Here is a 20,463-nt window from a genome sequence, read left to right on the forward strand (position 1 = left end):
CAATGGGAAGCTTTCAGAGCCCCAGGTGGGGTCTCGGCGCCCCCCTCGCTTTGCCTTGGTTTCTCCCACTTCCCAGAGAATTGGAGTATTGTCTTCTGGAGGACCGGGTGGTCGGGACTGGGGGTTTGGGGCCGCCGGCGAGGGGTGCATGGGTGGCCGAGCTTGCGGAGTCAGGCGCAGTCTGGAAGGAGGGCTAACGGGAGAGGCGTGTGCAGAGGAAGGGACCGACAGAGAGGGGACCCGAGCCGGGTCTGCGTGGGGGAGGGGTCGCTGTCTGCGTCCGCCGAACGGCTCGGTATGCAAATGAGATGCAAAGCTGCCCGCGGCGGAGTGCACGGTTTTTGGCTCTCCGCTCAGGTCCTGCTACGCGCGTGGTCTCCGGGCCCCGCTCCGTGAGGGGGCCTGGAGCTGCGTCCAGAGGGGCGGGTCCGGGCCGTGGTAGCTGCAGTTATCCGGGGCGGTTCGCCAGCTGGGTCAGAAGCCGGGGAGGCCGAGGGTTGCTGGGAAAGAAGGGGCAGTGCTAGGGGGACCAGGGCGGGGGCTGGCCCGGGGTGTCTTCTCTTGGAGAGAACATGATACAAAAGAGCCTCTGTCCTCAGCCAGCAAGGAAGGGGTCAGGGCGGTGGCCCCTCTATGCTCCCTAGTTTTGTCTGCAAGGGAAACAAACTATGGCTCAGAGGCTGTCCTCTATCTCCCAGTCTCGGAAAAGCCCACAAATCCAGCCAGAGGGACCCTAAGAAGCTGTCCCCAGACCGCAGGCGCTGCTGCAGCACCCACTTGCTTCGCTTCCAGGGGTGCAACTTGCAGGGATTCTACTTCAGCACGCGGAGGGCCGCAGCAGAGGGCCCTTTAAGGGGCGGTACCCGCGCCCCCCCCAGGACCGCCTCCTGATTTGACACGCTGCTCGCTAGACTGGCTCGCGCTTCAGCCAACCGCTTTTTCTTTTCCTTCTTGTCTCTTCCGTGGTGACCCCGGAAGTGAAAGTAGGCGTAGGTCGGCGTTTGCGGCGGGGACGGAAGGCGGAAGCAGAGCTTGAGCGGGAGGCGGAGCCGGGGGAGCCGCTCTCTTAGCTCCCCTGGCTCTGGGCCCAGCAGCTCGAGGGGGAGGAGTTACCGCCGCTCTTCGGTACGTTACCTTCTCCCCGTCTGCCCAGGCTCAGGGTTCCCTCGTTGTCTGTCTTAGGGGCAACCCCAAGCTCCGCCTCCAGGTTTTCTTTAAGGGCCGCAGGGTCCCCACCCTTTTCAGGCAGCCTACAGCCCTCCTTTCCGATCGTCTTTCCGTTTTTCCCTAGAGTGATCCCAGGACCACACCCTTTGCAGTACCTCCCTCTTTTCCGGATTCAGAGCTGTATCTTTCGGGAGAGAGAAGAAAAACTTAGGTGGAGTTGGAGGAGGGGGCAGGGAGTGGTGTTGTGGTTAAAGTAGTTATTGGCTTATCGCTAGAGGCAATAAATGCCCCCAAAGAACTTGGGAAGCAAGGGAGGTGGATGCATTCTATATACTATGTATATTCTCAATTTAACCCCTTTCTTGGACCTATCCTTGACCCAACTTGATACTTTGTTACAGGCATTAGAACTTACCATGATGGCTGTGACCTAAAATCTTCAGGAAGCCAGGGGGTCATGGCCCAGAAGCACCCCGGAGAAAGACAGTCGTGTGGAGCCCACCACAGTGGTGGTGCCTCCCTCAGGACTTTAGGACCCTCTCTGGACCCTGAAATACTTTCATTCTCAGGACTCAGGGACTCAGCGAGGCCTGCTCCAAATGGTACCCGCTGCCTCACAAAGCACTCTAGTCCTAAGTACACGCAGCCCCCAAACCCAGCCCACTGGTCGGATCCAAGCCATGGCCCCCCCAGGGGTCCAGGACCCCCTAGAAATGGAGAGGACCCTGATCAGAGTGAGGCATCTTCAGAAGAGTCAGGAGTGGATCAGGAACTCTCAAGAGAGAATGAGGCTGGGCACCAGGAGGATGAAAACCCTTCTTTTCTTTCCATTCCATCTGCTTGCAACTGCCAGGGAACCCCTGGAATCCCTGAAGAGCCTTACTCTGGGGGAGGAGATAACTCTTCTAGCAACTTTTGCCACCATTGTATGTCTCCAGCTTTAGGAGAACATGAAGAGTTGGAAGAGGAATATGATGATGAGGAACCCAAGTTCCCCAGTGATTTTTCTCGTGTGCCCAGTGGAAAGAAACCTCCACCCCGGAGACAGCGGCACCGTGTTGCAGCCAAGGACGATACTTGGGAGGGTGGACGCAGGGATCCCAGGTCCCCTGGTCGACATCGGCTGGGCCGGAAACGAAGTCAAGCAGATAAGCGCAGAGGCTTGGGATTATGGGGAGCAGAAGAACTGTGTCAGCTTGGACAAGCAGGTTTCTGGTGGCTGATCGAACTGCTGGTATTGGTGGGAGAGTATGTGGAAACTTGTGGCCATCTCATCTATGCATGCAGGCAGCTGAAAGGCAGTGATTTGGACCTTTTTCGAGTCTGGGCAGGAGTCTGGGCAGGGCGACTGGGTGGCTGGGCCCAGGTAATGTTCCAGTTTCTGAACCAGGGGTTTTGCTATGGGGCAGGGCTATTCACCTGTTTTCTTAGGCTACTGGGTGCTTTGCTGCTTCTGGCTCTGGCCCTCTTGTTGGGCTGTCTGCAGGTGGCCTGGCAGTTTCTTGTGAGACTGGGTGACCGGTTAGGCTGGAGGGCTAAAGCCACCTGGCTCTTCTCTTGGCTGGATTCTCCCACCTTACAGCGTTGTCTGATTGTGCTGAGAGAGAGCAGGCCATGGCAGCAGATGGTGAGAATGGTTCAGTGGGGTTGGCTGGAGTTGCCTTGGGTCAAACAGAGGACTAACAGACAAGAGAATGCACCTGTAGCTAGTGGTCGCTATTACCAGCCTGAAGAGGAAGTGACTCGACTCTTGACCATGGCTGGGGTTCCTGAAGATGAGCTAAACCCTTTCCACGTCTTGGGGGTTGAAGCCACAGCATCAGATGTTGAAATGAAGAAGGCCTATAGGCAGTTGGCAGTAATGGTGAGTATCCCCCCCCCCCACCCCGTTTCCTATCCCTTTTGTGCCTATATTTTATTTCCTAATTTTAGGGAGAGTCGAATAAAGGGAAGGCAGAAAAGAAAATCAACTTTAAGCTGAAGAGTAACTTTAATTCTTAGAAAAGAGTCATAAAACTTTTTTATTTTTAAATATGTTTTTATTGATTTCAGATAGAGGGAGAGAGCTATAGAAACCTCAGTGATGAGAGAGAATCATCAATCGGCTGCCTCCTGCATGCCCCCAACTGGGGGTCGAGCCCACAACCCAGGCATGTGCCCTGACCGGAATCAAACTGTGATCTCCTGGTTCATAGGTCAATGATCAACCCCTGAGCCACACCAGCTGGATGAGATTCTTTTTCTTAATGAAAAGAAATGAATTGGTATATCAGGTAATGTTGGACTCACTCACTTTGAAATGTTGAGTTGAAGTCCCTCTGCTAGGGTGGAGAAGAGGTCTATTCAGAAAACTTGTCAGTTCCTCTCCCTGAACAAATGAGGGGTGTTTCTGAATATAGGGAAATTCAACCATCTGTCCCAGAATGGCAAGTGTGGACCTAGTATGGGACAGTTCAGGGAGTGCTTGTGAGTGATTATTCCAGGACCAGGTGAAAGAAAAGCTATTTCAAGACCAGCAACCCAGCCTGACCGGCGTGGCTCAGTGGTTGAGCGTCGCCTATGAACCAGGAGGTCACGGTTCGATTCCCGGTCAGGGCACATGCCTGGGTTGCGGGCTTGATCCCCAGTGTGGGGCATGCAGGAGGCAGCTGATCCATGATTCTCTCTCATCATTGATGTTTCTATGTCTTACCCTCCCTTCCTTCCTGAAATCAATAAAAATATCTTTTAAAAAAAGACCAGCAACCCAGAGTGGGAAAGGGAAGGAAAATGGAATAAAAATCAGAAATATGTGCAAATGTATGTCATATATGAAAATATGGCCCTAGCTGGTTTGGCTCAGTGGATAGAGCATTGGCCTGCGGACTGAAGGGTCCCAGGTTTGATTTCAGTCAAGGGCATGTACCTTGGTTGCGGGCACATCCCCAGTAGCGGGTGTGCAGGAGGCAGCTTATCGACGTATCTATCTGTCTTCCTTCCTCTCTGTAAAAAAATCAATAAAATATATTTTAAAAATAAATTAAAAAAAGAAAAGAAAATATGGTTGCTTTTATTAATAAAAAGTGAGTGGGAGTTGTGATACACCACATGCTTGAGGGAAATGATTTAATACAAGTATGCAATCAAATTGCTATTAGAAGTTAATATTAGATTTCTATTTTTAGATGATTCTATTTCTGTACAAGTGAAACTATATTATGAATATAAATAATGTTGTGTAAATTGCACAGGTGGCCTGTTTGACTGAATGTATGGAACTAGATTGGTACAGTATCACAGTGTGCAGATTACTTCAACAGTTGCATGACACCAAAGGAATGGGCAACCATGGTTTCCATTAACCATTCAAGGCACAATAAAGTGCCAGTCCTGCAACTTACAAGAGGACTAAATTAATTTGGTGGGAAATGCATGCCCCTTAGTTGATAGCCTGGGATATTCTTAGAGTGGGGAACAAGTGCTTACACTCAAATAGTTACTAATAGTAGAGCTCTTTTCTCACCTTCATGTCTTTTTTAGCAGATATCCTCGTTTGTGGAATATCAATCTCCCCAAAAAATATCATTTTCAACTTCTTTGGAGTAGAGATGATGTTAAGTTACCCAGACCTCAATACCCTGCCTCACACCCCAGGAATCCCCCTTGTTCTCGGTCAGTGTGTCAGTGAGGTTCTTTTATAGAATCTCTCACTGCCCTTATTAGGCCCTAGAGCAGTGGTTCTCAACCTTCTGGCCCTTTAAATACAGTTCCTCATGTTGTGACCCAACCATAAAATTATTTTCGTTGCTACTTCATAACTGTCATGTTGCTACTGTTATGAATCGTAATGTAAATATCTGATATGCAGGATGGTCTTAGGCAACCCATGAAAGGGTCGTTCGACCGCCAAAGGGGTCGCGACCCACAGGTTGAGAACCGCTGCCCTAGAGTGACCATGATTACAAGGCTGTTCAATAAGCCTGGGAATATGGGAGATTTAACAGCATTCTGCTTATTTGGCATCAGTCAAGAGACCAGCTTTATCTCTGTATTTTGGAGGGATGAGGATGGGAATAATAAGCAGTAGAAGAGAAGTTACTGTTTGTCTTGGAGAAAGGTTGAAAAGGGAATAAAAAGCCTGTATCATAATATGCTATTTCATTTCTGGGACAGAAAGGCAAACTATTGTAGGAAGTTTTGAGTAGATATGAGAATTTTCTAGTTAGAAAAGTGAGAATGTAACATCTTTGGAACTCTTATTTTATAACTGACAATAAAGTTAAAATGTGAGGAATTAGTATATATGTGCCAGGTCAGGTGACCAACCATCCCTGTTTGCCTGAGATTGAGGGCTTTCCTGAGACATGAACTTCACTGCTAAAACTGGAACAATCCCAGGTGCACGGGGATGGTGGATCACCCTAGTACAGATTCTGTGATATATACTTCACATGTATTCTCATTTAATACTCCCAACAATCTATGATAGATAAAATATTCTAGGTCATGTAGCTAATAGTGACAGAGCTGTGACTTGAACAGAGATCTCTCTGCAGAGCCAGAGCAATTAATTATTAAGCTATATTGAGAGGAGAAAATGGCGGCCAAATAGGCAGACGTGTCCTGTGCTTGTCTTGGAGCACACAGTGGTTTCAACCTTGGCTGCACATTAGAATCGCCTGGGAATCTTTTTAAAATCCTGATTTCTGGGCCTCATCCTCCGGAAATTCTGTTTCTTTGTTACTAATGTTGTGGCCCCACCCCATAACAAAGAAACAGAATTTCCGGAGGGCGAGGCCCAGAAATCAGGATTTTAAAAAGATTCCCAGGTGATTCTAATGTGCAGCCAAGGTTGAGAACCACTGACATAGAAGAAGCAACTAGCCGGGCATGGTGGTGCGCGCCTGTAGTCCCAGCTACTGGAGAGGCTGAGGCTGGAGGATCGCTTGAGCCCAGGAGTTCTGGGCTGTAGTGCGCTATGCCAATCGGGTGTCCGCACTAAGTTCGGCATCAATATGGTGACCTCCCGGGAGCGGGGGGCCACCAGGTTGCCTAAGGAGGGGTGAACCGGCACAGGTCGGAGACAGAGCAGGTCAAAGCTCCCGTGCTGATCAGTAGTGAGATCGCGCCTCTGAATAGCCACTGCACTCCAGCCTGGGCAACATAGCGAGACCCCGTCTCTAAAAAAAAAAAAAAAAAAGAAGAAGCAACTAAATTGGAGAGCCAGAATTGGCGAATTAGACACAGCTGATGAGACAGCAGCCAAGAGGGGCAGAGGGCGCCTGAAGAACTGTAGGATCAGGGATCTGGGCTGGAGAGAGACATGCGACCACCAGGCTGAGGGTCAGGAGGAAGCTGCACTGCACCAAGGCCATGTCCCTTGGGGACAGGCATAACATCCGACTGTGGAAAGAAGTCCACAGGGCTGCTGGCGGCTGGGGAATCCAGATCTAAGTCCACGGCTGAGAGAGGCTGCACCCAGAAAGGTGGCATGAAGAGCTGCCCAAGCAGCGTGGTGCCGGGGATGGGGGGAGGGTAGAGAAACTCACAGTCTCTTGAATGTTTTGCCTTTGTTTGTCTTCACTAAAACCAGTTCATAGGACCTTTCAATTACAAACAGTCACCTGAGGCTGTGGTGCAGGTAGAGGTGATTTGTGGGGCCTGGGGAGAGGCTGTGGAGGAAAGCAGAGCAGGAGAGGTGACCAGGAATCTGGCACTGAGACATTTGTGACCTTCCAAACCATTTTTCTCCTGAAGAGCCAATCCCTGCCAGCAGCCTCAAGACAGCTAATAATGCCACACCTGGCCTACGTCTTGAGTTTTCCCAAGGAAACAAAGACTCTGAATAGCCCCAAAGAGCCCTCAGGGACTGGGTTGAAGAGGGGCCAATCAGTTCCGGAAAGCAATACAGCATCACCCCCACTTAAAGCCTATCAGAAACAGGAACAAGACAGGGATGCCCACTTTCATCACTCCTGTTCAACATAGTACTGGAAGTGCTAGCCATAGCAATCAGACAAGAAGAAGAAATAAAAGGCATCCAAATTGGAAAAGAAGAAGTAAAACTGTCATTATTCGCAGATCATATAATATTACACATAGAAAACCCTAAAGACTCCATCAAAAAACTACTAGACTTAATAAATGAATTTGGCAATGTAGCAGGATACAAAATTAACATCCAGAAATCTATGGGTTTTTTATACACCAATAATGAACTCACAGAAAGAGAAACAAACGAAAAGAAATCCCATTTACCATTGCATCAAAAAAATTAAGATACTTAGGAATAAACTTACCTAAGGAGTTAAAAGACCTGTACTCGGAAAACTACAGGACATTGAAAAAAGATAGAGGAAGATATAAACAAATGGAGGAATATACCGTGTTCATGGATTGGTAGAATCAACATCATTAAAATGTCCATACTACCCAAAGCAATCTATAGATTCAATGCAATCCCCATTAACATACCAATTTTTCACAGACCTGGAACAAACTCTCCAAAAATTCATCTGGAATAAAAAAAGACCCCGAATAGCTGCAGCAATCCTGAGAAAGAATAACAAAGTTGGAGGGATTACAATACCAGATATCAAGCTATATTACAAAGCCACTGTTCTCATAACTGCCTGGTACTGGCACAAGAACAGACATATAGACCAATGGAACAGAACAGAGAACCCAGAAATCGACCTAAGCCGTTATGCTCAATATTTGACAAAGGAGGCAAGAGCATACAATGGATTCAAGGCAGTCTCTTTAATAAATGGTGCTGGGAAATTTGGACAGATACATACAAAAAAAAAATGAAACTAGACACCAACTTACACCATACACAAAAATAAACTCAAAGTGGACAAAGGACCTAAAGGTAAGACAGGAAAACATAAAAATCTTAGAAGAATCTATAGGCAGCAAAATATCAGAAATATGTTGTAGCAATATCTGCTGATACAATTCCTAGGACAATGGAAACTGAAGATAAATGGAAACTGAAGATAAACTACCTCAAAATAAAAAGCTGCTGCACAGCAAAAGAAACCAACAAGAGAGCCCACTGTATGGGAGAACATATTTGCCAATATTACATCGATAAGGTTTTTTTTTTTTGTTTTTTTTTAATTTTTATTTTATTTTTTTATTAAATTTTTATTGTTCAGATTACATTTGTTCCTCTTCCCCCCCCCCATAACTCCCCTCCTTCCAGTTCCCGCCCCACCCTCCGCCCTCACTCCCCACCCACTGTCCTCATCCATAGGTGCACGATTTTTGTCCAGTCTCTTCCCGAATCTCCCATTCCCCTTCCCCCCCCCCCCAAGAAAAGTCAGGCCATTCCCTTTCTATGTCCCTGATTCAATATAATCACCAAGTCATTCTGTACATCAGAATATTTATTCCCTTGATTCTTAGATTCACTTGCTGATAGATGCATGTTTGTTGTTCACAATTTGTATCTTTACCTTTTTCTTCTTCCTCTTCTTAAAGGATACCTTTCAGCATTTCGTATAATACTGGTTTAGTGGTGATGAACTCCTTTAGCTTTTCCTTGTCTGTGAAGCTCTTTATCTGACCTTCAATTCTGAATGATAGCTTTGCTGGATAAAGTAATCTTGGTTGTAGGTTCTTGGTATTCAGCACTTTGAATATTTCTTGCCATTCCCTTCTGGCCTGCAAAGTTTCTGTTGAGAAATCAGCTGACAGTCGTATGGGTATTCCCTTGTAGGTAATTGAGTCTCTTTCTCTTGCTGCTTTTAAGATTCTCTCTTTGTCTTTTGCTCTTGGCATTTTAATTATGATGTGTCTTGGTGTGGTCCTCTTTGGATTCCTTTTGTTTGGGGTTCTCTGCGCTTCTTGGACCTGTAAGTCCATTTCTTTCACCAGGTGGGGGAAGTTTTCTGCCATTATTTCTTGAAATAGGTTTTCAATATCTTGCTGTCTTTCATCTTCTGGCACCCCTATTATTCTGATGTTGGTACGCTTGAAACTGTCCCAGAGGCTCCTTACACTATCTTCACACTTTCGGATTCTTTTTTCATTTTGCTTTTCCAGTTGGGTGTTTTTTGTCAAATCTTTGGTTTGATTCTTGTGCTCCTCTGGTCTGCTATTGGGTATAATATTCTTTATTTCAGTCCGTGTATGCTTACTTTCTAATTTCTTTATCGTAGCATCGAGGGTCTCATTAGTTTTCGTGAGGCTCTGCTCAAGTTTATAGCAAACCCTCAAAATTGCGATTCTTAGCTCCATATCCTCCATTTCTGACATGTTTTTTTGTCTCCGCATCTTTTATGCTTTCTTGGTGCACCCCCTTGTGGTCTTTGTGCGCAGTCTTGTTCTAGCCAAGCCTTAATTGTTGTAGTTAACACTAGAGGGATTTGACCACCAGGCCGACTGGCTGTAGGAATCAGCTGTGCGGAAAACTTCAGTCCTCTGGGGAGGCGCTAGTCCAGCCTTTGCCTGAGGCGATCGGCAAATGGCTCTGCGCAGGGCCTGGGTGGGGCGGGCTCAACAGGGCGGGGGGAGGGAGCAGCTATGGCTGCTCTCAGTCCGTCTCCAGGGGCTCTGCCTCTCTGTCCCCACAACCGCTGCAAACCTCGGAGGGACCGTAGCCAGACAGTCCCGCTTCTCCTGTTTGAGTCTGGGTCCCTAGAGACTCGCCCGGATCTGTAGCCCAGAGTCTGAGACTCACTCCTGATTGAAAACGACAACCGCGCCCTCAGCCACCAGCCTGCTTTGCGCGCGCACCGCCGCACCACCGTACCTTTAAATTTTCCACACTGCGCCTTCTCTAATCCTCGTAATGCTGTTGTTTTTCCTTCTAGTTGTAGAGTCTCTCCTCAGCCAGCCTTCCTGTGGTTCTGGGTGATGTCCGTTCCGTCTTTTAGTTGTATTTTTGAAGTGGTTGTTCGAGGCAGCAAACTCCGGTGTTTACCTATGCCGCCATCTTGGTTTCCCCAAGGTTTTAATCTCTAAAAATTATAAGGAACTCATACAACTTAATAAAAGGAAGATAATCCAATAAAAGAAAGGGCAAAGATCCTAAATCAAGCCTGTCAAACCTGCAGCCCACAGGCTGCATGCGGCCCAGCCAATATAACGGTATGTAAGAAACATTTTAATATAAATTTTGTGACTTAATTTTTACAATATCCCATTATACATAATTATTAATAACGAACTACAATGTTTGCTAATGACTGATTATTATAATCGTGTTGCATTCATTTCCCTTACACACAGGCACACCATTTCTCTCCACTAATATTAGCAGTGAATATTTTAGCAGCCAATTGCCACATCATTAGTCTTGTACTGACTTGTTTGGTGTGCGCAACAGGAAATATTTTGCTTTCAGAGAACAAGAAAAATAGGTTTGGTTGTGTTACACTTATTAATTTGTGCAGTTATTCAATGTCTGGTAAATTAATGTTCAAGAAAAAATATTAATTTTTATTAAAATGTTCTATTTTTATGTTAACGATTACCCATTTATTTCAGCCCTTTGTATTCAGCATGTTCCTATGAAAATTGAAGCTTCTGGTTGTTTTTTTGCGGCCCACATAAACTTAAACCTTGTTTATTTGGCCCGTGTTAGCCTTTGAGTTTGACATGCTTGTCCTAAATAGACATTTTTCTAAAGTGCACGTACAGAAGGCCAAGAGACATATGAAAACATGCTCAAAGTCATCATCTGAGAGATGCAAGTCAAAACGACAATGAGGTACCATCTCACACCTGTCAGAATAGCTATCCTCAACAAATCAGCGAACAAGTGCTGGCGAGGATGTAGAGAAAAAGGAACCCCTGCGCACTGCTGGTGGGAATGCAGACTGGTGCAGCCACTGTGGAAAACAGTGTGGATTTTCCTCAAAAAATTAAAAATGGAACTCCCTTTTGGTCCAGTAATCCCACTCCTAGGAATATTATCCCAAGAAATCAGAAACACCAATCAGGATATATGCACCCCTATGTTCATAGCAGCACAATTTACAATAGCTAAGATTTGGAAACAGCCTAAGTGCCCATCAGCAGATGAGTGGACTAAAAAACCGTGGTACATCTACACAATGGAATTATCACACTGCTGTAAAAAAGAAAGAACTCTTAACCATTTGCAACAGGATGAATGGACCTAGAGAGCATTATGCTAAGCAAAATAAGCCAGTCGGAGAAAGATAAATATCACATGATCTCACTCATTTGTGGAATATAATGAACAACATAAACTGATGAACAAAAATAGATGCAGAGTCACAGAAGCATCGAACAGACTGTCAAACCTCAGAGGGAAGGTAGGGGAGGATGGGTAAGAGATCAACCAAAGGACTTATATGCATGCATATAAGCATAATCAATGGACACAGACGTAGCAGGGTGAGGTTATGTGCTGGGGGGTGGGAGCGGCTGGGGAGAGGTCAATGGGGGAAAAGGGAGACATGTAATATATTAAACAATAAAGAATTTAACTTTTTTTTTTTTTTAAAAAAGCTATATTGACTCTCTAAAAGGGAGTGAAAAAGAATCATTTGACATGATTTGTGTGTGTGTGTTTTAATAGTTTATTGCCTTTTTTAGAGAGGAGAGGAGAAAGAGAGCAAGAAACATCAATGTGACAGCTAACATTGATCAGCTGCCTCCTGCATGCTGCCTACTGGGTACTGAGCCCACAACCCTGGTATGTGCCCTTGACCAGGAATTGAATCAGCAACCTTTTGGTGCATGGGATGAAACCCAACCACACTGGCCAGGGCTATCACTTAACATAAGGTTTTGACCCAAGATGGGGAGAAGTTTGGAATGGATTTGTGATTGAATTCTTTCTTTGTTTTGGTAGGTTCATCCTGACAAAAATCATCATCCCCGGGCTGAGGAGGCCTTCAAGGTTTTGCGGGCAGCTTGGGACATTGTCAGCAATCCTGAAAGGCGGAAGGAATATGAGATGTAAGTTGGAGATAGGAAATTGTCAGGTGGCGTAAATGAATAATCTTCAATAGCAGAGGTTCCTAGAGTTGCGGGTGAATGCCCTCTAAGGTGGAGAAAATTGCTTGTCTTTCTAGTAGGCAAAAGGCCTTTAAGAGGCCAGCAGATCTGTCTCCTTTTATTCCTTGTTCAATACCCTCTGATTTATAAAGCCTTTCTTCTCTTAGGAAACGAATGGCAGAGAATGAGCTGAGCCGGTCAGTGAATGAGTTTCTGTCCAAGCTGCAGGATGACCTCAAAGAGGCTATGAATACTATGATGTGCAGTCGATGCCAGGGAAAGCACAGGTATGAAATAGGAATGTAACAGCCACAGCTTAGGGCAGTGATGGCGAACCTTTTGAGCTCGGCATGTCAGCATTTTGAAAAACCCTAACTTAACTCTGGTGCCATGTCACATATAGAAATTTTTTGGTATTTGCAACCATAGTAAAACAAAGATTTATATTTTTGATATTTATTTTATATATTTAAATGCCATTTAACAAAGAAAAATCAACCAAAAAAATGAGTTCGCGTGTCACCTCTGAGACGCGTGTCATAGGTTCGCCATCACTGGCTTAGGGGTTAGGTAGCCAAAGACCTTCTTTGTATTATTGGTAGTTGTGGGATAGAAATGGTGAGTAAAAGAACTCTTGGGTTTCCACTTCTGTCATATTGTAAAGAGATTGGGGATTCTAATTAGTAAGAAAAAAAAGAAGTCCAGTGGGTGTGGCTCAGTGCTTGAGCATTGACCTGTGAACCAGGAGGTCATGGTTCGATTCCTGGTCAGGGCACATGCCTGGGTTTCGGGCTTGATCCTGTATGGGGCGTGCAGGAGGCAGCCAATTAATGATTCTTTCTCATCAGTGATGTTTCTATCTCTCTCTCCCTCTCCCTTCCTCTCTGAAATCAATAAAAGTATATTTTTTAAAAAAAAGACATTTTTTACCTTTAAGATAGAAGATTGAGAGAAGGGTGTGCATAGGTATATGTAATAACACATAATAATGAGACTACAGAAATGTCACAGGCTTGACAAATTAGTAAGGAATTGCCCTTCTGTTGGCTTGCAGGAGGTTTGAAATGGACCGGGAACCTAAGAGTGCCAGATACTGTGCTGAGTGTAATAGGCTGCATCCTGCTGAAGAAGGAGACTTTTGGGCAGAGTCAAGTATGTTGGGCCTCAAGATCACCTACTTTGCACTGATGGATGGAAAGGTGTATGACATCACAGGTACACTTCTGTTCTGTAGAAATACAGGCTCATATATGCTTATATGATGTATTAGCTAATTCTTTCTCATGTGTGCAGAGTGGGCTGGATGTCAGCGAGTAGGAATCTCCCCAGATACTCATAGAGTCCCCTATCACATCTCATTTGGTTCTCGGATACCAGGCACCAGTGGGCGACAGAGGTAGGTGGTATTTCTTTCAATAATCTATCCACTATTCTAGTTCTGAATATGGTGCTTAGGACACCTAGATGCCTCACCCTTTAAGAAGTTTGGTAACTGACTCAATATATCTTTAACATAGTTACCTATGTTTGACTTTGAATCTCTTTTGCCTCATTATTCTTCTGTTTTCCTTTCAGAGCCACTCCAGATGCTCCTCCTGCTGACCTTCAGGATTTCTTGAACCGGATCTTTCAAGTACCCCCGGGACAGATGTCCAATGGGAACTTCTTTGCAGCTCACCCTGGTCCTGGGGCCCCCGGAGCTTCCAAGCCCAACAGCACAGTACCCAAGGGAGAAGCCAAACCGAAGAGGCGGAAGAAAGTGAGGAGGCCCTTCCAACGTTGACACTTGTTTTCTTCTTGTACACCATTTTTGCCGAACTTCAAATCAATGTCAGGGAGTCAAAAGGGCTGTGTACAGCATAGGATGGAGTTTGATTTATTTTTAAATATTTTAAAAAGGGAAACTTTTAAGCTCAAATTGTTCACTCAGTACTTGTAGGAAGCCCCAGAACCACTCTCCCTCCTCCACCGGTACCCAGGAACTGAATCTGGTCTTCTGACAATACCAAAGAAATAGGGGGTGGCTACAGCAAAGAACCTAGGGCATGGACCTGGGCTGGACAATATCTCCCAGAGGAGTGTGGGAACTGGGTATTTCCCTAGGGTCTGTATGCCTTTGTCTTGTCTTTTGCTTCTACAGCAGATGACTTTCCCTCCTCTTTTTAAACTATGAGTCTGTCTTATTTCTTGACCCAGTTCAGGGCTCCCTCCTGAATATACTAGTTAGCCCAATACTAGTTAAAAGACAGAACAAGAAAGCATGTAACTCTAATTATAGGAGATAGAGTTCAGAGAGTGGGAACTCTGAATTTTTTCTGTCACCTTGTGGGTAACTTCCCAACTTCATGCTTGTTGCTGCAGGGATGGCCAAACTAATAATTTTAAAAAAATCAGACTCATGCCCTCTGCCCTTGGGTGAGGGGAAAGAATAAAGGGGTTCCTGGCAGGCCCCTTATGATCCAAGGGTTTGTATTTTTTTAAGTTTGTTGATATTTGTATGTACATAACTATTTAAAGCCAGGGGATTATCTTTCTATAAATATGTAACTGGCAACCTGTTTCTTCCCTCTGTTCTTTGCCTTTATAGATAGTGTCCTTTTTCTCATTTGAGAATCCTTTCTCGAAGTGTTAGCTGGGAGTGAAGGGCACCTCCTGAACCAAAGGAGAGGGGATAAAAAGTACCTTAGAAAAGTTTTGTGTATTAAGTCACTGTTCCATCTTTCTTCCCCAGCCTTATGAGGACATCTCCCTACCCTCCCTGCTGACCAAAGAGTAGCCATATCTGAAAAAAAAATGACCTTTATTATGAGGGAAATACACAGCAAAACAGAGCTGGAGGTAGTGGGGGTGGAAGACATGGGAAAACCAAACAAGCTGCCCAAACATGGCCTCCTGTGGAGGAGAGTGATTTGTCCCTTACCTCATCTGCCTTTCCCGATTCAAAGAAGCCTGCTCCTAGCAGGGCTACTCCCAGGGAGCCCCATTTTCCAATCAGTTCTCATTCTGGGAGTTTTGGAACAGTTGTATAGTTCTCAGGCTTCCAAGAAAAGGAAGACAGTATGGAGAAGGGAAAGATGTTACAGCCTTTTGTTCCAATGTTGTCCCCAGTCCCATCCCTCAGTATTTATTGATGCCAAAGAGACGAACCCCATGGAATTGGGGCAATTTAGGCAGCAGTACGCTGAGCAATGAGGTTGTGTTGATGAGGAAGTGAGCAGCATCATACTTGGTGTAGAAGCTGGCTAGGAGGTAGCTGGGAAGAAAAGAAATAAGTTGAGTGAAGCTGGCCTTTCCAGTGACTCTCTCTTCTATTTTAAATGATCAGTTTTATTGCATGTAGTCCTAGGATATTTGAAAATATCCTAGGGGTCAGGAAGATAATCAGCACCTTTAACTGGAGATTTATAAGTTAATTTGTGTGTTTAATAATTGTTAATGACATGTGGCAAATGACAGCTGAAGCAGTTTCAGCCTGTATCACTGTTAAGTCCTCTCTGCTTCCACTCCCCAAAGCCAGTTTTCACAGATTTACATCAGTTCTGCCTTAATTTATTCACATCTTTTGGAAATGTAAAATCATTTGGTTTTACTTGGTTTTCTCAGCCCCATCTCCGTTCTCCTATCACCAAGGAGGCAGCAAGGAATGCTTGATTATTGCTTTCTACTTTTTACTGCACTCCCTAGATTTAGACATAGTATACCATAATATCTTTAAAGGGTCTAAGTGATTAGTCTACTTTTTTTAAGTTCCTCTGTGGGCCTCTGTACCTGGCATTTGGAGCATTTCCCATATCTCCCACTGGACTCACAGTACAATAGGAGAGATGCTGAGGAATTTGCGGGAAGAGGTAAATTGGAGCCCGTAGTCCATCTGTTCCCAGTGTGTCAGTAGCCGAGCCTTTCCTTGGTCAGGGGTCTCAAAGGGTGTCCCTTTCACCGTATGTAGGAAGACATACATGGCCTGGGAGGAGAAAAGGGAGCAGTTTGAAGGGGCAGCATATGGTCCTTTAGCCCAAAGATTAAGATCCCCAAAGGAAGGCATATCTCCAAATAATTGGGGATTTTATTTTGTTTGGGAAAGGCCTGGGGTGGGTATAGGGTGTGGTTTAGCGCTCACCAAGTTATGGATGACGTTGGTCAGGGTCCAGACAACAGGAATGCTGAAGAAGGGGATGCTGAGTAGCACCACATGCAGGAGTCCTACCAAGATGATGTAGGCCAGCCAGATGCCCCGGCTATTCATCACTCGAGTGTTGGGGTTTACTTCGCTGTGTGCTACTCCCACATTCATCCTACCACAGTGGCGGATCAGGCAGGAGTCCACCTCTATTTCCTCTCAACCCCTCTTTGATTTTTTTTGCCCCCACATTGTCTCCTGCATAGCACAAATCCCCTGAACTGTATTGGGAATGAAAGAACATCCCCATCATGCACAAAGAAAAACTGAAGACTTGGGAAGTAAAATACTTAAAAGGCAAGAAGAGTCCTCTCTACATCTTAGAGACACATGGTAATCTTTGATTCTTACACTTCAGCTTGAAGGAGTAAATCTAGGCTTGGGCACCTACTTCAAGGAGCAAGGGAAACAGAAGTATTTCACTTTATTTTCCTTAAGTTGTTAATAAGGAAGCCTGAAGAGGTTACATACACCCATAATTCCAGAAGCAGGTAATGGGAAACAAGGATTCACTAAGGAGGCACGAGGGGGTAAAGCTACTTCTAATCCTCACCTTTACTCTGGGGCTTGCCCGTCCTCTCATCCCCGTGGCATGTAAGCAGCCAACATCCCAATTCCTCCTCTCAAGCGTGGGGCATTGGGAGAATTTACCCCGGGTTTTCGGTTGAGCTAGGAAGGAACCTAAGTTGAGCGCCTCCAGTTGGAGCCCTAACCTCAAATCCAAAGGCGGCTCAGATCGTCTGAACTTGGCTCCTTAAAATCGTGCTAAAGTTGATGTCCAGTTAGGAAGCAGCTCTTGCCCGCCCCTCTCTACCTAAAATTCCCTAAACCCTAATACTGAACCTGCCCGATGCTTTTCCCAGCTTCCATCTCTCGTACGTCGGCTCCCCTCTGGTTCTCTCTCGGTATTTAACTCACCGCCGCTCCAACCCCCGCCGCCGCTTTCGCCTCCCATCACGGTTTGCCTCCAACCATTTTTGCCGAGCACCCCTTTCCAGTCTCCCGTAAACCCCTACCTGCAAGCTTCAGAAGCTGATCGGCGAGGGGCGCAGCTCTCCCTTCTATACCTGTGGTCTCCAGGAAGCAGCCGCCCACGCTTCTCTGCTGTCTCCCTATTGGTGGAACAGGGTTAGCGCTGCCGCCATCCATTGGCTGGGGGTCTGCAATGAAGACGCCCAATTGGTCGCCGTTTCCGTCGTTTGGAAGGCGCAGAACCCGCCCCTCTCCCAGCCCCACCTTTTGAGAGGTGGGGAAAGCTGGCTGGAGGAGTGAGAGGACGGCAGCTATTGACTAATGGGAAGAGTTGATGGTGTGAGGTGATAGTAAGAGTGGCAGTGATTGGTTGACCCTGCGCCTGGGCGGGAGCTGCTGGAAGCGGAGGCTGCGAGTGGGGGCCTAGTGGAGTGGAGGGGTAACAAGATGGCGGCAGAGACGGTGGAGCTGCATAAACTGAAGGTACTGTGAAGGAGGGCAGGGGCTGACTTAGACTTTTTCTGGGGACTGAATTCTGGGAGTGGCTTGTGCACTTTCCGAAGTGTTCTTCTTGTAGGCTTTTCCACTTTTTACCGGCTCCCTCCGTAGTTCTTCCTCACTACGCCTGTCCTAATTTCCCATGCTCCTCACGGTTTTACTGTATCTGTATTGTTTTTTCGGCTCTCTTCTTCATTGTTGTATCGTCCGTCATTTCTCCACCGGGTTGTGTAAGTGCCTACAACCAGTTCTCTCCTCATTTCTCGTCAGAGCTGCATTACGTCAGTGGTCCCACCTCTCTGCCCCATGCCGCACCGTGCACCCCTTTTTCTTCCCTGGGTTGATGCTTTCCTCTCCATTGTCCCAAGCTGATTCCCGTTAGGATATGTTGGCATCTTTATGTATTTCTACCTATTTAGGTCTCAAACGTGATCCAGAAAAATCCACTTTTTTTTTTAGATGGGGTTACGCCCCCCGGGGGGGGGGCAGCGGCTTTGAAACATGAGGAGGGGCTTAGAATACTGGTCTCCCCATAGAAACCTGGGGTTTAGGAGATCTTTAGAGTTAGAAAAGGCACAGGTAGCTCGGATTTAAAAGTTTCTCTCACGTGGTTCTCCCCCGGCCAGCAACCCCCCTCCCCGCTCCCTACCTACTGCCAGACAGACAACTCGCTTGTAGCTGTAATGTTTTGGAAAAACATTTTCAAGGTTAGGGCTATCTCTGTCCCATTTCATGTCGCGGATGGACCCCGCATCTCTTGGTATCACCACTTGGTGACACTCTCAATCACCTGTTCTAAGATGTGCCTTGGCAATCTTGGTAGTCTTCTCGCATTTATTTTCCTGGAAGAAAAGAGTAATTTCTTTTTGGGTAAATTATGAGAATATCTTGATTAGTTGACCGTTTGTGGTTTCGCAAGTAGTTTTTCCATTAAATGTTTTGGTCACATCATCCTGGGAATCTTGGACAAACCAGACTGACTTAGCTGAAAACTAATCCTTTAAAGCTTGTTTAGCTAATAAACAAACAAAAGTAAGGAGAGTAAGGGTAGGGAGAGGTCCTTTTAGTCACTTTTTAGTTGACATTGATTAGCTTTTTGTGTGAAAGCTGATAGATTTCTTACTCTTGGATTCTGAACTGTACTAGTGGGTCTTTGTGTTATTCTGGAGTTACTATTAACTTGGTACTGAAGTGTGTAGATTATAGCTGTGGTTTCATATTCCCACAAGTAAGACAAATTGAGCAACCACTTCCATTATATGTACACTTACGTAAATTATGGTACCATACTGTTATGTATGTTATAAAACACACAGAAAAGGAATGTTTCAATAAATGAGATAAAAGAAAATATGAATAAAAGGTAAAATATTTTCTTCTTATTAGTGCCATTTTGAAACCCCTGGAGTAAGGCACCAGCCTTGTGACTTGCCTTCATGGATTTGGTTTTGTGTATGGAGTTCCTCCTTCCATAGAAGCAGTATTTGTTTGGACCATATTAACTTTTATTTTGATTGGATAATGTCCTCTGACCTGATTTCAGGTATTAAGAGATCATGAGGCACCCCTGACAGCCTAAAAAGTAAAAAGGATTCACTCTTTTAATCACATTTGCTTGTCTTTGCTTTTTCTCTAGAGCACTTCTTAACCTTTTGGAGGTCACAGATATCTTTGAAACTCTGATGAAAGGTATGGACCCTCTCCCCAGAAAAAGGCATGTACACATACTTTGCATGCGATTTGAGGGGCTTCATAAAATTACCATGTAGCCCTGAGGAGTCCATGGACCTCTGGTTAAGAACCCATGCCTTTAATTCTGACTTCTAGGACAGTTAATGTTTGGTTCCACTGTTGATCTTGATGGAGTAATCCTGACTTGGGTTGACTTAGGGCAGTGGTCGGCAAACTCATTAGTCAACAGAGCCAAATATCAACAGTACAACAGTTGAAATTTCTTTTGAGAGCCAAATTTTTTAAACTTAAACTATATAGGTAGGTACACTGTTATTAACTTAATTAGGGTACTCCTAAGGCTTAGGAAGAGCCACACTCAAGGGGCCAAAGAGCCGCATGTGGCTCGCAAGCCGCAGTTTGCCAACTACGGACTTAGGGTTATATCTTTTTTCTTAGTCTTTCCATTTTTATAAAGAAATTTAGATGGGGCCCTCAGAGGAAAGGAGCAAGCTTTAATATAGGAAGGAAGAATATCTGGATTGGTAGGTAAGTCCACATCACCTGCAGAATTCTAAAGATTTTGTAGAAATGCCATCTAAATTCAGTTATAGAGACTGAATTGTGGGTGAAAATGCTTTGAACTGTAATAGTACCAAATTTCCAATCAATGGTGAGAAAAGAGACTACTGTAGAGGAGAGAATGAGAAGGTTCTACAAGTGCAAGAGTGTTGAAAAAGTCAGATGTAATTTTGAAGCATAAAGTGCATATATGTTAGTGGCTTAAGATTGTAAAGGGAACTAGATGAATTGTGTGACTACAGTGGTAGATTGAAGTGATAATGAAAAGGGCCTTTTAAGTTGCGTATGGCAGTTGGTTTTTGTCATGTAGGCAGAAAGTGGGGAGTCTTTGGAAATTTTTAAAGAAGGAGCTGATGTGATCCATGTGTGTTCTTTTGGCAGTGTGGAGGATGAGATCTGAGAGGGAGAAATTTCACGTTACATTTTTATTATATTAT

At 45.3% G+C, this 20,463-nt stretch overlaps 3 protein-coding genes across 6 annotated transcripts in view; 2 read left to right on the plus strand and 1 right to left on the minus strand.

The window, feature by feature from the left end:
- The first annotated feature begins 94 nt into the window (after positions 1-94).
- DNAJC14 (DnaJ heat shock protein family (Hsp40) member C14) lies at positions 95-14,680 on the plus strand. The gene is made up of 7 exons (XM_006093681.3): positions 95-1,125; positions 1,569-3,031; positions 11,981-12,087; positions 12,294-12,413; positions 13,181-13,341; positions 13,420-13,522; positions 13,702-14,680. Exons 2-7 carry the CDS (start codon positions 1,625-1,627, stop codon positions 13,907-13,909), a joined length of 2,106 nt encoding a protein of 701 aa, XP_006093743.1. The 5' UTR covers positions 95-1,125; positions 1,569-1,624; the 3' UTR covers positions 13,910-14,680.
- Positions 14,681-14,909: 229 nt separating this feature from the next.
- ORMDL2 (ORMDL sphingolipid biosynthesis regulator 2) lies at positions 14,910-17,449 on the minus strand. Of its 3 annotated transcripts, none has more exons than XM_006093680.3 (4): positions 17,320-17,449; positions 16,244-16,418; positions 15,936-16,087; positions 14,910-15,379 (listed from the first exon to the last, which is right to left on the minus strand). In XM_006093680.3, exons 2-4 carry the CDS (start codon positions 16,415-16,417, stop codon positions 15,244-15,246), a joined length of 462 nt encoding a protein of 153 aa, XP_006093742.1. In that variant the 5' UTR covers position 16,418; positions 17,320-17,449; the 3' UTR covers positions 14,910-15,243. The 3 variants fall into 3 exon arrangements, with proteins under 3 accessions (XP_006093742.1, XP_014315474.1, XP_023613815.1); XM_014459988.2 differs by having other exon boundaries at positions 16,244-16,524; positions 17,320-17,397; XM_023758047.1 differs by lacking the exon at positions 17,320-17,449 and adding an exon at positions 16,857-17,313.
- A 190-nt stretch (positions 17,450-17,639) lies between these two features.
- The window catches only part of SARNP (SAP domain containing ribonucleoprotein), a 64,472-nt gene continuing 61,648 nt past the window's right edge, over positions 17,640-20,463 (plus strand). For both annotated transcript variants that reach the window (XM_006093678.3, XM_006093679.3), the window contains exon 1: positions 17,640-17,758. In XM_006093678.3, coding sequence (XP_006093740.1) covers positions 17,723-17,758 — 36 coding nt within the window. In that variant the 5' untranslated portion in view covers positions 17,640-17,722. The remainder of the gene's footprint in view (positions 17,759-20,463) is intronic.

Source organism: Myotis lucifugus, unplaced genomic scaffold, assembly GCF_000147115.1.
Source record: "Myotis lucifugus unplaced genomic scaffold, Myoluc2.0 scaffold_119, whole genome shotgun sequence".
NCBI classification, from domain to species: Eukaryota; Metazoa; Chordata; class Mammalia; order Chiroptera; family Vespertilionidae; genus Myotis; species Myotis lucifugus.

Coding starts and splice junctions, on each gene's coding strand:
- DNAJC14 (XM_006093681.3), top strand. CDS start 1,625: ATGGCCCAGAAGCACCCCGGAGAAAGACAGTCGTGTGGAGCCCACCAC. Junction 13,342..13,419: donor AAAGGTGTATGACATCACAG/GTACACTTCTGT, acceptor TCATGTGTGCAG/AGTGGGCTGGATGTCAGCGA. Junction 13,523..13,701: donor GGCACCAGTGGGCGACAGAG/GTAGGTGGTATT, acceptor TTTTCCTTTCAG/AGCCACTCCAGATGCTCCTC.
- ORMDL2 (XM_006093680.3), bottom strand. CDS start 16,417: ATGAATGTGGGAGTAGCACACAGCGAAGTAAACCCCAACACTCGAGTG. Junction 16,088..16,243: donor CCAACGTCATCCATAACTTG/GTGAGCGCTAAA, acceptor TTCTCCTCCCAG/GCCATGTATGTCTTCCTACA. Junction 15,380..15,935: donor AGCATCTCTCCTATTGTACT/GTGAGTCCAGTG, acceptor TTTTCTTCCCAG/CTACCTCCTAGCCAGCTTCT.